At 42.7% G+C, this 16,750-nt stretch overlaps 1 protein-coding gene across 1 annotated transcript in view; it reads left to right on the top strand.

Moving 5' to 3' along the window:
- The first annotated feature begins 5,829 nt into the window (after nucleotides 1-5,829).
- utp4 (UTP4 small subunit processome component) overlaps nucleotides 5,830-16,750 on the top strand; it is a 27,812-nt gene continuing 16,891 nt past the window's right edge. Inside the window, exons 1-5 of the mRNA XM_020509822.2 lie at nucleotides 5,830-5,922; nucleotides 8,772-8,861; nucleotides 14,140-14,351; nucleotides 14,494-14,665; nucleotides 14,750-14,841. Of these exons, the coding sequence (XP_020365411.1) occupies nucleotides 8,810-8,861; nucleotides 14,140-14,351; nucleotides 14,494-14,665; nucleotides 14,750-14,841 (528 nt within the window). The 5' untranslated portion in view covers nucleotides 5,830-5,922; nucleotides 8,772-8,809. The remainder of the gene's footprint in view (nucleotides 5,923-8,771; nucleotides 8,862-14,139; nucleotides 14,352-14,493; nucleotides 14,666-14,749; nucleotides 14,842-16,750) is intronic.

Below are 16,750 nucleotides of genomic sequence, written 5' to 3'. Positions count from 1 at the left end.
CACACCCGGCACTTTTCCCTGCAACCGCAGGAAGTGCTACACCTGCCCCCATACCTCCTCCCTCACCCCCATCCCAGGCCCCAAGAAGACTTTCCACATCAAGCAGATGTTCACCTGCACATCTGCCAATGTGGTATACTGAATCCGCTGTACCCGGTGTGGCTTCCTCTACATCGGGGAAACCAAGCGGAGACTCGGGGACCGCTTTGCAGAACACCTACGCTCAGTTCGCAATAAACAACTGCACCTCCCGGTCGCGAACCATTTCAACTCCCCCTCCCATTCCTCAGACGACATGTCCATCCTGGGCCTCCTGCAGTGCCACAACGATGCCACCCGAAGGTTGCAGGAACAGCAACTCATATTCCGCTTGGGAACCCTGCAGCCCAATGGTATCAATGTGGATTTCACAAGCTTCAAAATCTCCCCTCCCCCTACCGCATCCCAAAACCAGTCCAGCTCGTCCCTGCCTCCCTAACCTGTTCTTCCTCCCACCTATCCCCTCCTCCCACCTCAAGCCGCACCTCCATCTCCTACCGACCAACCTCATCCCGCCCCCTTGACCTGTCCGTCCTCCCTGGACTGACCTATCCCCTTCCTAACTCCCTACCTACACTCACCTTTACTGGCTCCATCCCCGCCTCTTCGACCTGTTTGTTTCCTCTCCACCTATCCTCTCCTCTATCCCTCTTCTATCCGCCTCCCACTCTCTCCCTATTTATTTCAAAACCCCCTTCCCCTCCCCCTTTTTCTGATGAAGGGTCTAGGCCCGAAACGTCAGCCTCTCTGCTCCTATGATGCTGCTTGGCCTGCTGTGTTCATCCAGCCCTGCACCTTGTTGTCTGGTATAGTTCAAGCCTGGACAGTATATGGTTTCAAGGGGGACTGTAAGCAGTTTCTGTTCACATTCCTCCACATCCCTACCTAACAATAGTTCTTGAACTTGAGGATTTTTTAAGGAACAAATTCACAGTCATAGGATTTGGCTCAACCACAAACTTGTTGATTGAAAAAGAACGTGCTGATGTTCTGAACCAAAGCTTTTAAGCTGGTCTAAATTACACCACATTTTGATTGATTTGTCTGATTTTAAATACCTCCATAATTTAGCCTTGGCTCCTATGCTAAACACACAGTCACCACAGCCAATTAGAAAATAGCTTTTACTGAAAACCACAGACAAAACTTCAAATTTCTGCCCAAGCCTCCACTCAATTCAGTTCCAAACCCTGAGGATTTAGTCGTTAGCTGAGGTTACTTTAACCACTCAGCCCTAGGCCACCTCGGATTTGGCTGATAAATTACAACCCTTCATACGGTTGGTCTATCTGGTGAAAACTGTAGGTCCTCAAGCCAGGTTGTAAGACCATAAGATATAGGAGCAGAATTAGGCCGTTCGTCCCAACAAGTCTGCTCCGCCATTCAATCATGGCTGATATGTTGCTCAACCCCATTCTCCTGCCTTCTCTCTGTAACCCTTGATTCCCCTTAATAATCAAAAACCTATCTATCTCTGTCTTAAATACAGTCAATGACTTGGCCTTCACAGCCTTCTGCAACGGACCCTTTGGAATGTGTGGACGAATTGGACCAGATATCCTAAATAAATCTAGTTCCATTTGCCAACATTTAGCCGATTATCCCTCTAAACTCTTCCTATTCATATACCTATCCAGATGCCTTTTAAATGTTATTATTGTACCCACCTCCACCACTTCCTCTGGCAACTCATTCAATGTATGCACCTAACACTTGAGTGGAAAAAGTTGCGCCTTTAAAATCTTTCCCCCCTCACTTTAAACTTATGCCCTCCAGTTTTGGACTCCCCTGCCCTTGGGGAAAAAGACCTTGGCTATTCACCTTATCTATGTCCCTCAAAATTTTATAAGCCCCTTTAAGGTCACTCCTCAGCCTCTGACACTCCAGGCAAAGAGAGTCCCAGCCTATCCAGCTTCTCCTTATAAGTGGAACCCTCCAGTCCCAGCAACATCCTTGTAAATTTTATCTGTCCCCTTTCTAGTTTAACATCCTTTGTATAGCATGGAGACCAGAATTGTGTGCAGTATTCCAAAACTGGCTTCACCAATGTCTTGTACAGCTGCAAAATGATGTTCCAGCTGCAAAATGATGTTCCAACTGCTGGACTCAATGCTCTGGCCAATGAAGGGAGCCTGCCAAATGCCTTCTTCATCACCTTGTCCACCTGCCACGCCACTTTCAAGGAACTATGAACTTCCATCCCCTTGTGTCTCTGTTCAACAACACTTCCCACGGTCCTACCATTAACTATGTAATAGATCACGTCTACTGGCTCTCCTTTGTTTAGCTTGCTTGTTATCTCACAGAATTCTAATAGATTTGTCAGGCATGAAGTCCCCTTGACGCAGCCATGCTGACTCAGCTCTACTTTACCATGCACTTTTTTTCTCTTTATTCATTCACGGGATGACGGCGTTGCTGGATAGGCAGCACTTATTGCCCATCCCTAATTGCCCAGGGGGCAGTTTAAAGTCAACCACATTGCTGAGAGTCTGGAGTCACATGTAGGCCAGACCAGGTAAGGATGGCAGTTTCCTTCCCTAAAGGACAATAGTGAACCAGGTGGGTTTTTCCTGACAATCGACAATGGTCATTGTTAGATTCTTAATTCCAGATATTTATTGAATTCAAATTCCACCATCTGCCATAGCAGGATTCAAACCAAGGTCCTCAGAACATTACCTGGGTCTCTGGATTAACAGTCCAGTGATAATACCACCACGCCATCACCTCCCCTTGGCAACTTGATAGCACTGTTGATGACACTTTACTGATGATCAAGAGTAAACTGATGGGATGGTAATTGGCTAGGTTGGATTTGTGCTGCTTTTTGTCTACAGGACATACTTGGGCAATTTTCCACGTTGTCGGGTAGATACCAGTGTTGTAACTGTACTGGAGCAGTTTGGCTAGGGGAGCGGCAACTTCTGGAGCACAAGTCTTCAGTACTATTGCCGCAATGTTGTCAGTGTCCGTAGCCTTTGCAGTATCCAGTGTCTCCAACCGTTTCTTGATATCATGTGGAGTGAATCAAATTGATTGAAGACTGGTATCTGTAATGTTGGAGGAGGCCGAGATGGGTCATCCACTCGGCACTTCTGCCTGAAGCTTGCTGCAAAAGCTTCAGCCTTATCTGTTGCACTGATGTGCTGAGCTCTTCCATCATTGGGGATGGGGATATTTGTGGAGTCACCTCCTCTAGTGAGTTGTTTAATTGCTCCCCTACCATTCACAACTGGATGTGGCAGGAATGCAGAGCTTAGATCTGATCTGTCAGTTGTGGGATCGCTTAGCTCTGCCTATCACTTGCTGCTTTCGCTGTTTGGTATGCAAGTAGTCCTGTTTGGTGGCTTCACCAGGTTGATACCTCATCTTCAGGTATGCCTGGTGCTGCTCCTGGCATGTCCTCCTGCACTCTTCATTGAATAAGGGTTGATCCCCTGAGTTGATGGTAATGGTTGAGTGGGGGATATGCCGGGCCATGAGATTACAGGTTGTGCTGGCGTGCAATTCTGCTGTTGATGGCACACAGCGCCTCATGGATGCCCAGTCTTGAGTTGCTAGACCTGTGCGAAGTCTGTCCCATTTAGCATGTTGATAGTATCACACAACTTTGATGGATGTTATTCTCAATATGAAGGCAGGACTTCGTCTCCGCAAGGGCTGTGCAATGGTCACTCTTACTGATACTGTCATGGACAGATGCAACTGCAGCTGGCAGATTGGTGAGGATGTGTATGTTTTTCCCTCATATTGGTTCCATCACCGCCTGCTGCAGACCCAGTCTAGCGGCTATGTCCTTTAGGAACAGACCAGTTTGATCAGTAGTATTGCTGCCGAGTCACTCATGATAGTAAATGTTGAAATCCTCCACCCAGAGTACATTTTGTGCCCTTGCCATCCTCAGTGCTTCCTCTAAGTCTTGTTCAACACCGAGGAGTACTGATTCATCAGCTGAGGGAGGACGGTATGTGGCAATCAGCAGGAGGTTTCCTTGCGCATGTTTAAGCTGAATGCATGAGACTTCTTGGGGTCCAGAGTCATTGTTCAGGACTCCCAGGGCAACTCCTTCTTGACTGTATACCACTGTGCCACCACCTCTGCTGGGTCTGTCCTGCTGGTGGGACAGGACATATTGAGGTATGGTGATGGTGGTGTCTGGGACATTGTCTGTACGGTATGATTCTGTGAGTATGACTGTCAGGCTGTTGCTTAATTAGTCTGTGAGACAGCTCTCCCAATTTTGGCACTAGATGTTAGTGTGGAGGACTTTGCAGGGTCAATGGGGCTGTTTCTGCTGTTGTCTTTTCTGGTGCTAAGGTTGATGCCAGCTGATCTGTCTGGTTTCATTTCTTTGAGACTTTGTAGTGATTGGTACAACTGAATGGCTTGCTAGGCCATTTCAGAGGGCAGTTAAGAGTCAACCACATTGCTGTGGGTCTGGAGTCACATATAGATTTCCTTCCCTGAAGGACATTAGTGAACCAGATGGGTTTTTCTGACAATCAGTAATGATTTCGTGGTGATCAGTCGATTCTTAACACTGGATTTTTTTTTTATTGAATTCAAATACCACCACCTGCTATGGCAGGATTCAAACCCAGGTCCCCAGAACATTTAGTCGAGCAATAATACACTAGGCGATCGCCTACCTACTTGATGAATGTCTGACTTGCAAACTCTTATACTCATGAATGCAATCCCATACAGGGATGTAATTTTAAAGATCCGACATTAAAGTATTTCCTGTGCTTATGAATGGTATTTATGTTATCGTGCATTGTATTCTGACTTGGGTACAAATCGATTTACGACAGAGTCAAGAACCGAACCTGTTTACAAACTAGGGACAGTCTTAGATATGTGCTGAGGGTGGGCTTTTATTTGCAGCCCTTGTGCTCACGGGCTTTGAAGTTCTTTTTCATTTTTAATAAAATCCAATAGGAGGAGATTCTGATCCTACAAAATTTGCGTGTGTTAGTGTTCTCTTGTTCTTCTAACTGGTAGTAGTTGTGGGTTTGGAGGATGCTGTCTGAGAGCCTTGTTGAGTAGTTGCAGAGCAGCTTGTAGATCGTACAAATAGCTACTACTGTGCATTGATGGTGGATGAGTCGAAGGTTTAAGATGACATCCCAATCAAGCTGGCTACTTCTTACTGGTTGGTGTTGAGCCTCTTGGAGTGTTGTTGTCCTTATCCAGGAAAGTGGACTGTATTCCACTACAGTCTTGCTTTCTGCCCTGTAGGGCAGAATTTATGGAATCTGGTGGTGATTTACATGGCTGGTCCAGTTCAGTTTCAGGTCAATGGTAATCCCCAGGATGTTGATGGTGCGGGATTCAGCGATGGAAATGCCATTGAATGTCAGGGGTGTTGCTTAGATCTTCTCTTTTTGGAGGTGATCATTCTTATGTGGTGCAAATATTATTTCCTACTTGTCAGCCCGAGCTCAGGTTTTGCTACTTATGGCCATGAGCTGCTTCAGTACCTGAGATGTTGGTGCTGAACATTATACAATCATCAGCAAACATCCCCACTTCTGACTTTGATGGTGAGAAGGTTGTGGTCAAAGATGATGAGGAAAATGTATTTCATTTCCATGAAAGTTTCTTAGGAAATTGGATTTCAAATGACTGAATGTCTGCAAAAAATCTTTTTCTTTCACTTTTTAAGCTTTTATCAAATGCGAATTGATGAAGTAAAGGATTTTATTTTAATGTAATTGCCACATTTAACTGTGATTCTGGTCTAGTACAATGTGCACAAGTTACTAATGGCTATGTGTCTTTGTTACCTGTAGGTCGGATGTGAAGATGGCTCGGTCAAATTGTTTGAGATTCTTCCAGAAAAACTTCAGTTTGAGAGAAATCTGGATCGTCAAAAAGGTGTGGAGCAATGAGTCTCGTCTTTTGTAATCCTGAACCGTACAGCACAATTGCTAGAGGGTCAGATACTGGTCGCCTTATCTCAATGTAACTCAGCACAGGAGGGTTGCTTGTAACTGCAGTTGGAATGTGTTTTTGAGGGATGAGAAATGTGAGTTTAGTAGTCAATAGCAGTAAGTTACAAATAGAGACTACAATTTGGCATGTGCATGAATTTCAGAGGAGTAATACTGAGTGCGTGTTTGGTGGTACAGAAATTTTGCATTCCTGAAGAAAAGATGTTGTCAAAGATTTTTGTCTGGCATTCATCAGGACAGAGTCACAAAAATACCAAATCTCAAGGAGAAACATGGGTGCTATTTGATTGGTAAGTGGACTTGGTCAAGGTATTGCCATGGAGAGTGCACCAGGAAACAATTACCCCAGCCTCTTGGTTAAGTTGCGAAAAGTAAGTTGCCCCTGAATAATCGATATGTATTTTGGTACATTTGAGGTTTGGTGTTCTTGTGATACTGTCCTGATGAATGCAAGACAAAAAGCTTCAACAGTGTGTCTCTCTCTTTGAACAATATATTGTAGTTAAGTTATTAATCTGGAGTCCTGACCTCAACCAGGTCAGGAGACAGAAGTTTGAATCCCACCCAGCAGCTGTGAAATCGAAAGTCAGTTCCATAAATAAATAAAGTCCGTTCAAATAAAAACCATCTTATCAGTAATAACAATGGTGAAATAACCAGATTATCGTAGCAATACATCAAGTTCACTAACTTCCGTGCTGTGAATGAATAAAAAGAGTAACTATGGACATACTAATGAAATGAGTAGTCACATGACAAATGAATTATAATATAGAAAGGAGCCACATAATGCATTTTGGAGGCAAGAATGAGACAAGACAATACAATGTAAATTTATACTACTTGCAGAAGCAGACAACCTAGGGATGAATTGATCAGAATTTTTTCAGTACAGAGGATACAAGTAGCATCCCATAATTAGCAGCAGGAAAGAAAATAGAAGGGAAGGAGGACCTCACTAAAATTATCATCAGCAGATTGTCAGCCCACAACTCCAATTCATTCCTGGGTTTTAATGGACTTCTAGGTTCTTAAATGAAGTGGCTAGTGAGATAATTGAAGCTTTGTTTTTAACTTTCCAAAAATCCCTAGATATGAGGAAAGTTCTTTTAGACTGAAAAATTGCAAATGTAACTCAATTTTTCAAAAAGGGAAGGAGACAAAAGCACAACATCAAAGTGAACCTTTTAGAAATGCATTGAGGAGGAATTTCTTCAGCCAGAGGATGGTGAATCTGTGGAGCTCATTATTGCAGAACACTGTGGGGGCCAATTCATTGAGTGTATTTAAGACAGAGATAGTTAGGTTCTTGATTGGTAATGGAATCAGGAGAATGGGGAAACGCTAACCCTATTGAGGAAACTATGGGCAAGTTAGCTTAACGCAGTGAAGATGTTAAAAGCTACTGGTAAAGTTCGCATAGCAAGTATTTCAAAAAAGTTCAAAATAATGATGCAGGGTTAACATAGTTTTGTTAAAAGGAAATCATATTTAGACAACTAATTGGTTTCTGTGAAAGCAAAGTGCTGTGGATAAAGGAACAAAAACATTAAGGGTAAAAGGATAATGAGAGAGAAAGTAGGACCAATTAAGGATCACAGTGGTAATTTTGTGCATGGGACCAGAGGACATAGATGGGGTTCTAAATGAATACGTTGTGTCAGTGTTCACTCATGAGAAGGACAATATAGATATAGAAATCAGGATGAAAGAGTAAGACCGTAAGATATAGGAATAGAATTAGACCATTCAGCACATCATGTCTGCTCCACCATTCGATCATGGCTGATATCTTTCTCAACCTCATTCTCCTACTTAAAGAAATTAGCATCAACAGAGATGATGGTCTGACATGCTTAAATGTAGATCAATCTCCAGACTAGATAAAGTGTATCTCAGATTGTTGACTGAAGCAAAGGACGTGCTGGCAGTAATTTTCAGTTCCCCTCTGGCCACAGGAGAGGTGCCACAGGACTGGAGGAAAGCCAATGTGATACCATTATTCAAGAAGGGAGCAAAGGATAAACTAGAAACCATCAGAAAACTACAGGCCATCAGTCTAATCTCATTGGTGAGGCAACGATTGGAAGCAATTTTGATGGACAGAATTAATCTGCTGTTGGAGAGGCAGGGATTAATCAAGAACAGTCAGCATGGAGTCGTTAAGGGGAGGTCATGTCGGACCAACGGTTAAATTTTTTGAGGATGTAATCAGGTGTGTAAATGGGGGCAGTGCTTTTGATGTAGTATACTTGGATTTCATCAAGGCTTTTGATAAGATCTTGTGTGTGAGATTGATAACAAAGGTAAGAGCCCATGGGATCCAAAGAATTTTGGCAAATTGGACACACAATTAGCTGAATGGCAAGAAGCAGAGGGTGATAGTTGAGGGGTGTGTTTGTGCCTGGAAGCCTATGCTCAGTGGGATTCTGCAGGGATCAGTGTTGAGGCCCTTGTTGTTTATGATTTATATAAATGATTTAGACTTGAATGTAAGAGGGTTGATTACTAAGTTTGCAGTTGATACAAAAATTGCTGGGTGGTAAATGGTGAGGAGATATATTCTTGCTAGTTGGATGAGCTGTTAAGTGCGGTAGACCTCTATGACGAAAGAATTGCAGGGCTATGGGAAAGCACAGGGAAGTAATTCATTAAGTGACTCTTTCAAAGAGTTGATATTGTTCACAGAATGTGGCAGCTTCTCTCTGTACCATAAAATTTGATGAGTTAGTAATAGTAAAGTTTAATGGACTTCCCTTCTCTGTCTGGCAGGTCGTGTACTTTCTTTGGCTTGGCACAAGTCAGGTTCAATGATTGTGACAGGATCGCTGGATGTTATCCGAGTTTTTGATGTGAAGTCTGGTAAGTTGTGCAATATCTTTGCAGCTCAGATAAAGATGTCAGCATATGGAGGTGGCAAGTCACGCAGAACAAACTAGCTGACATAATATATACAGATGACAACAAGAGGGTGCTATTGCTTTCTTCTAATTAATAAGTTACACAAGCGTTCAAAAGTCATACAACTTTTATACATTTCTTGTTTTTCATTTATTTATGAAACTAATTGACTGTTACCACTCTGTGAAGATGGCCAGAAGATCAAACTCCACTTCTCTACAAACTGTACCAGAAATGCGTATGTTATTTAATCACAAAAATGGTTACTTTATTTCTCTTTATTACTACTATCTGGAACAAAAGAGTGTTAAACAGGTTTCTGCAAAAACAAAACTTAAAAATAGCTGAAGAAATGCAGCAGATCTGGCAGCATGTGTGTAGAGAAAGCAGAGTTAACGTTTCCGGTCCAAACTTATTTTTAAACAAGTGACAAATGGTTATTAATTAAGTTATTGAGCAGACTTAAACTACATCCCCCTAATCCCAAACAAATACGTGTTCATGCACAGATGATATGAGATGACACAGCTCTACAGTATAATTATAATTGGAAGAATATGGGCAAAGCCCTGTTTCAAGAGTCACAACTAAAAGTGTAGAATGAAGTGATTTGCTTACCTGGCAGTTGCAAATGTTCAGCCCTTGTATCCTTTTATCAACTGACAACTCATTCTCCCAGTTAAAAGTTTCCTGATTTCTAAATCCAGAGTCTGTGTGGACCACCGATTTGTAATATAGTCATATACTCCTGACAATCTGATTCGTGACAAACTGTTCCACCCAGTGTCATCTGCTGTGAGAAGAAAAATGCATTCTCGCTGTTGGGTTCGACATTGAATGTGGAATGGTGATCTGGACATCATATCAGTATGACAATGGTCTTCTGATCATCAATTCCTAATGTTGTTCTTATGAGCAAACAAAATCAAAGCCTTTCTCTGTATTCAGGATGTAGCTGAAGTGGGTACCAGAGCCATTGGACTCAAAACAGCATGAAGAAGGGTCTAGGCCCGAAACGTCAGCCTTCCTGCTCCTCTGATGCTGCTTGGCCTGCTGTGTTCATCCAGCTCTACACCTTGTTAACTCGGATTCTCCAGCATCTGCAGTTCCTACTATCTATGAATGTTTTATGATCAGTTTCATTTGTGAAACTGTGACCATACAATTGTTGATGAAAACCTCTTACTCCAAAACTCAAAGACACTGCTTAATGCTCTATCTGCGCAAACATCCATTCCTTGATGCTGAGGGTTTGTGAGACAAATGCATTCGGTGTCTCTTTGGCATTATCAAATAGATGAGAGATCACAGCGTATATTCCATATGGAGAGGTATCATGTTCTAGCTTAGTCTTTAAGGATTCATCATAATGTAAAAGCATTGTACCATCTTCCAATTCACTTGTTAACAATTTGAATGCTTTGCCACATTTTTTTCAAGAGTTCATTCAATGAATGCAATACATTTGTGGAATTTGCAATGAATTTACCGTAATAATTCACTGGATTCAAAATAGATGAGAACTATTCCGAAGGTGTAGGGCATTTCTCGTTGCTTAAACCTTGGTGGATGTAACCCACCTCTCTCTACCCAGTGACCAAATGCTCAAAATAATTTTAAACATTTCACATTTGAATTCTTTCACACAAACTCTACTTTTCCAAATGTTGGAATACCTTCTTCAGTCTGTCATCGTGTATCTGTCTATTTGGATCTGAACTATGTATATCGAGGCTGAAGCTAATGCTTTGGGGAACATAGGTCTGAATGTCACTATGGTGGATGGTAAAGTTCGAACATAGAACATTACAGCGCAGTACAGGCCCTTCGGCCCTCGATGTTGCGCCGACCTGTGAAACCAATCTGAAGCCTATCTAACCTATGCTATTCCATTATCATGCATATGTTTATCCAATGACCATTTAAATGCCCTTAAAGTGGGCGAGTCTACTACTTTTGCAGGCAGGGCATTCCACGCCCTTACTACTCTCTGAGTAAAGAACCTACCTCTGACATCTGTCCTATATCTATCACCCCTCAATTTAAAGCTATGTCCCCGCGTGCTAGCCATCACCATCTGAGGAAAAAGGCTCCCACTGTCCACCCTATCTAATCCTCTGATCATCTTGTATGTCTCTATTAAATCACCTCTTAACCTTCTTCTCGCTAACGTAAACAGCCTCAAGTCCCTCAGCCTTTCCTCATAAGACCTTCCCTCCATACCAGGCAACATCCTGGTAAATCTCCTCTGCACCCTTTCCACTGCTTCCACATCCTTCCTATAATGCGGTGACCAGAACTGTACGCAATACTCCAAGTGTGGCTGCACCAGAGTTTTGTACAGCTGCAACATGACCTCATGGCTCCGAAACTCAATCCCTCTACCAATAAAACCTAACATACCGTATGCCTTCTTAACAACGCTATCAACCTGGGTGGCAACTTTCAGTGATCTATGCACATGGACACTGAGATCTCTCTGCTCATCCACACTACCAAGAATGTTACCATTAGCCCAGTACTCTGTATTCCTGTTACTCCTTCCAAAGTGAATCACCTCACACTTTTCCGCATTAAACTCCATTTGCCACCTCTCAGCCCAGCTCAGCAGCTTATCTATGTCCCTCTGTAACCTACAACATCCTTCCGCACTATCCACAACTCCACCGACTTTGGTGTCATCCGCAAATTTACTAACCCATCCTTCTACAACCTCATCCAGGTCATTTATAAAAATGACAAACAGCAGTGGCCCCAAAACAGATCCTTGAGGTACATGATTAGTAACTGAACTCCAGGATGAACATTTCCCATCAGCCACCACCCTCTGTCTTCTTACAGCTAGCCAATTTCTGATCCAAACCGCTAAATCACCCTCAATCCCATGCCTCCGTATTTTCTGCAATAGCCTACCATGGGGAACCTTATCAAACGCTTCACTGAAACCCATATACACCACATCAACCGCTTTACCCTCATCCACCTGTCTGGAATAACAAACCTAGTCTACGGGCGATTGTCATGAAAATTCACATGGTTCATGAGTTTTCCTGACGGAAAGAAATCTGCCATATGTAGCTGGTCTGCCTACATGTGACTCCAGACCCAATGTGGTTGACTCTTAATGGTCTGGAGAGCCACTCAGTTCAAGGGCAGTTGGGTATGAACAAAAAATCCAGCATTACTAGAGACACTACATCCTGTGTAAGAATAAAAGAAATCTACATAATACACTACTCCTTGCCTTAAAAAGTTCAGTTCATCATCCATTGGAGTATTCCAAGGGTTGGAGAAGGACCAGAAGGGACGCTATGAAACTGAAAAAGATCCATATAGATATTAATAGTCAAATAGACATTGACTCATCTTCCAATTTAAGTTGCATGTAGGTGTGTGTAAGATCTAATTTCAGAAAAATCTAGCCCCCTGACAACATACCAACACCTATTCACATTATATGTTAATGATCTGACAAAGGAACTGAGGGCATTGTTTCTAAGTTTGCAGATAGCACAAAGGTAGGTGGAGGGACAGGTATTGTTGAGGAAGTGGGAAGGTTGCAGAAGGCCTTGGACATGCTAGGTGAGTGGGCAAAGTAGTGGCAAATGGAATACAGTTTTGGCAAAGTGTAAAGTGAGGCATGTTGGTAGGAAGAATAGAGGAGTGGACTATTTTCTAAATAGGGAAAGACTTTGGAAACCTGAAGCACAAAGGGACTTGGGAGTCCTAGTTCAGGATTTCCTTAAGGTTAACATGCAGCTTCAGTTCGCGGTTAGGAAGGCAAATGAAATGTTAAGCATTCATTTCAAAACGGCAAGAATACAGTGTAGGAAAAGAAAGAACTCTAATTTAAAGAAGATTTGATTCCAACTGACCATCAAATAACAACAGCCATCCCACGGACAACAGTGTGTTATCATTCCTAAAATGAAAAGGACTCTGAGAAATTAAATTTCTACCTTGTGCTCTGGACTTTTGTCCTTTGGAATTTTGTTTACTCCATCTATGATCTTTGTCCAGCCATACTATATGTGTTAAACCATGTGTCTTTTGTCTGTCATAATCATGATTGTGTATTTGCAGTTTTGAGACGATATATAAATTTCATAAACTGGAAATACTTTCTTTTTCATTGTTCCCATTAAAGTCATGTGTCACAAAAATTAGGATTTTTATTGTTGCTCCTGGAGGAATGCGGCGTGAATTGCTTAATCCTCAATAGCAGTCAGGCAACTTGGTCATTTTGGTGGTCTCAATGGGGTTTAACGTATTTATACAGTTTGTGACAGGTTGTGGAACAGTGAGGCTCGATTATCCGTGTCATCTTCGCAGTTAAGTCATTACACGTACAAGGGTTGTTGAAGGTCAATTTTGGCCGTGTCAACAACTTACCATGAAGGCCTTTGCTTTTTAAAATGCACACAAATCTACCTCACAATGTGGTCTTAAAATTCTCTGAAATCACTTGAATGGACAACTTTTTCCAAAGCCACAACGATCTCTCCAACATCCTCACCGAGGAACTGATCCTTGTTCCATGCCAATAGCTGTCTGCATTCTAAAATGATTTGAGACTGTAGTGCTGCTCAAACTAGTATAAAATGTTGACAGTGGCATGTCTTTTTGTATAGAAGACGCAAGAAAATTCCTGAGTGTTTCATTTGCATGTGGGCCTGCTTCAGTCAGAAATATCACCCTTTCCCATTACCTCACTGCATGATTTAAGAGCCAGATTATGAGGAATATCCAGAATATTATTCACACTGGAAAATCCTCTCAGGCTATTCCATGCATGGCCCAGTGGAAAAAATAATGTATATATCCAAAATGGGATGGTTTTTGACTTAGCAGTGGTGGTGTTCCCATGTGCTGCTGTACTTGTTCTTCTCTGTGATAATAGTCATAGTTTTAAGAAATGCTGAGTGAATTACAACGGTGCGTCTTATAGATAGGGCTCTGGATTACATTGCTACCTCCTTCCCTTCTCCGTTCTTTTGTTTCGTCCTTTTGGTTCTTTCTGTCTCATGTTGAAACTCCAGAAAGATGAGGTACACTCAAACCAACTCAGCTTTACTGGGAGCTGAACTAAATAGTTTATTTTAAAAGTTAGATCTCTCTGTTTTTGGGTTTGCTGGGTTTTTTTGCTCTGGGCCTGTGCTTCAGACTGTGGCATTTAACTGAATCTTGGTTTCTCCAGATTTCTGCATTCATGCCAGTTCATTATTCCCTTTCTCTCCAGGTCACTGCACACGTCATATTTTTGTGGATCGCGGTGATCCGGTTTCGCACAATCGAGAATGTGTGGTATGGAGTCTCTGTTTTCTCAGCAATTACTCTATTGTGAGTGCTGATTCAGCAGGGAAAGTGCAGTTCTGGGATTGGCAGACAGGAACTCTGCTGAAAACACACCCAGTCACTAAATGTGATGTGTTGACACTTTCAGTGAACAAGGTGAGAGTAGATCTTTGTACTGTCAGTCTGTGTCACTGTTCCAGTGACAGCTGACTCACTTTTAACACCTGTCCACTGTCACATTCCACTCAGTGGCAAGCTGTGTTCTACACTCTGCTGATGGGGATTTTGCTCTCTGCAGGCTGAAGACAGCATTGTTGCTGGAACCTCTGAGGGAACTGTTGTCCAATTTCAGCTGATTGCAGTAAAGTCAGGAGTTGCTGATACTCAGTGGGTTCGTACGAAGACTTTTAAACATCATTCCCATGATGTGAGGGCTGTTATTCATACCAAGTCGGCTCTTGTCTCGGGTGGTGAGTAGATCAAATCTTTTCTGTTAGAAGAGCTATGCCGTGGAACTTTTACCTCAACTCCTTTCTTCCTTTCTTCTGCATAAGGTTTGGATGCCCAGCTTGTCATTCGTCCCCTGATGGACCGTGTGGAAACCAAGTCATACGAAGCTGCTCTCCGCAAAATCCTCTTCCCACACGTAAGAGCTTAGTGCAGCTGCTGTGGGCTTTTTCTATCTGCACTTTATTACTTACCACACTGATCAAGAAGTGGAATTCACATTTGTACTCAGTGCTGTACAGCTGATGAGCACAGGCTGTCATAGTCTGGAACTGTTTGTAGGTTGGGATTAGAAAGCTGTAGTAATGAGCTTCTGTATGATTGCTAATAGGTACAGGCTGGTCAGTTTATCATTAGCAGTGGATGGATGATGGATAAGGTTTTAGAAACAGTCAGGGGTAAAAGACTCAGGTGTTTGAAGAAGTTTGAATTACTTAAAAAGTATTATAGATTTCTAAAAGCTGGACCATGCTTGACTAACCTAAATTATTTTTTTGAAGTAACAGCAAAAATTGATGAAGACAATGCAGTGTTGTCTAAAGCAGAAGGCTTTTGATAAAGTAACATACTCAATTAGCATAATAGAACAAAGAACAAAGAAAATTACAGCACAGGAACAGGCCCTTCGGCCCTCCAAGCCTGCGCCGATCCAGATCCTCTTTCTAAACCTGTCGCCTATTTTCCAAGGATCTGTATCCCTCTGCTCCCTGCCCATTCATGTATCTGTCTAGATACATCTTAAATGACGCTATCGTGCCCGCCTCTACCACCTCTGCTGGCAACGCGTTCCAGGCACCCACCACCCTCTGCGTAAAGAACTTTCCACGCATATCTCCCTTAAACTTTTCCCCTCTCTCCTTGAAATTGTGACCCCTAGTAATTGAGTCCCCCACTCTGGTGAAAAAGCTTCTTGCTATCCACCCTGTCTATACCTCTCATGATTTTGTAGACCTCAATCAGGTCCCCCCTCAACCTCCATCTTTCTAATGTAAATAATCCTAATCTACTCAACCTCTCTTCATAGCTAGTGCCCTCCATACCAGGCAACATGCTGGTGAACCTCCTCTGCACCCTCTCCAAAGCATCCACATTCTTTTGGTAATGTGGCGACCAGAACTGTACACGGTATTCCAAATGTGATCGAACCAAAGTCCGATACAATTGTAACATGACCTGCCAACTCTTGTACTCAATACCCCATCCGATGAATGAAAGCATGCCGTATGCCTTCTTGACCACTCTTTCCACCTGCGTTGCCACCTTCAGGGTACAATGGACCTGAACACCCAGATCTCTCTGTGCATCAATTTTCCCCAGGGCTTTTCCATTTACCACATAGTTCACTCTTGAATTGGATCTTCCAAAATGCATCACCTTGCATTTGCCTGGATTGAACTCCATCTGCCATTTCTCTGCCCAACTCTCCAATCTATCTATATTCTGTTGCATTCTCCGACAGTCCCCTTCACTATCTGCTACTCTACCAATCTTAGTGTCATCTGCAAACTTGCTAATCAGACCATCTATACCTTCCTCCAGATCATTTATGTATATCACAAACAACACAGATCCCTGCGGAACACCACTGGTCACAGTTCTCCATTTTGAGAAACTCCCTTCCACTACAACCGTCTGTCTCCTGTTGCCCAGCCAGTTCTCTATCCATCTAGCTAGTACACCCTGGACCCCATGCGACTTCACTTTCTCCATCAGCCTACCATGGGGAACCTTATCAAACACCTTACTGAAGTCCATGTATATGACATCTACAGCTCTTCCCTCATCTATCAACTTTGTTACTTCCTCAAAGAATTCTATCAAGTTGGTAAGACATGACCTTCCCTGCACAAAACCATGCTGCCGATCACTAATTAGCCCATTTTCTTCCAAATGTAAATAGATCTTATCCCTCAGTATCTTCTCCAGCAGCTTCCCCACCACTGACGTCAGGTTCACCGGTCTATAATTTCCTAGATTATCCTTGCCTCCCTTCTTAAACAAGGGGACAACATTAGCAATTCTCCAGTCCTCCGGGACCTCACCCATGC

Source organism: Rhincodon typus, chromosome 15 (genome assembly GCF_021869965.1).
Source record: "Rhincodon typus isolate 14 chromosome 15, sRhiTyp1.1, whole genome shotgun sequence".
NCBI lineage: Eukaryota > Metazoa > Chordata > Chondrichthyes > Orectolobiformes > Rhincodontidae > Rhincodon > Rhincodon typus.
The sequence above is the reverse complement of the archived record's forward strand: the minus strand, read 5'-3'. Positions and strand labels throughout refer to the sequence as shown.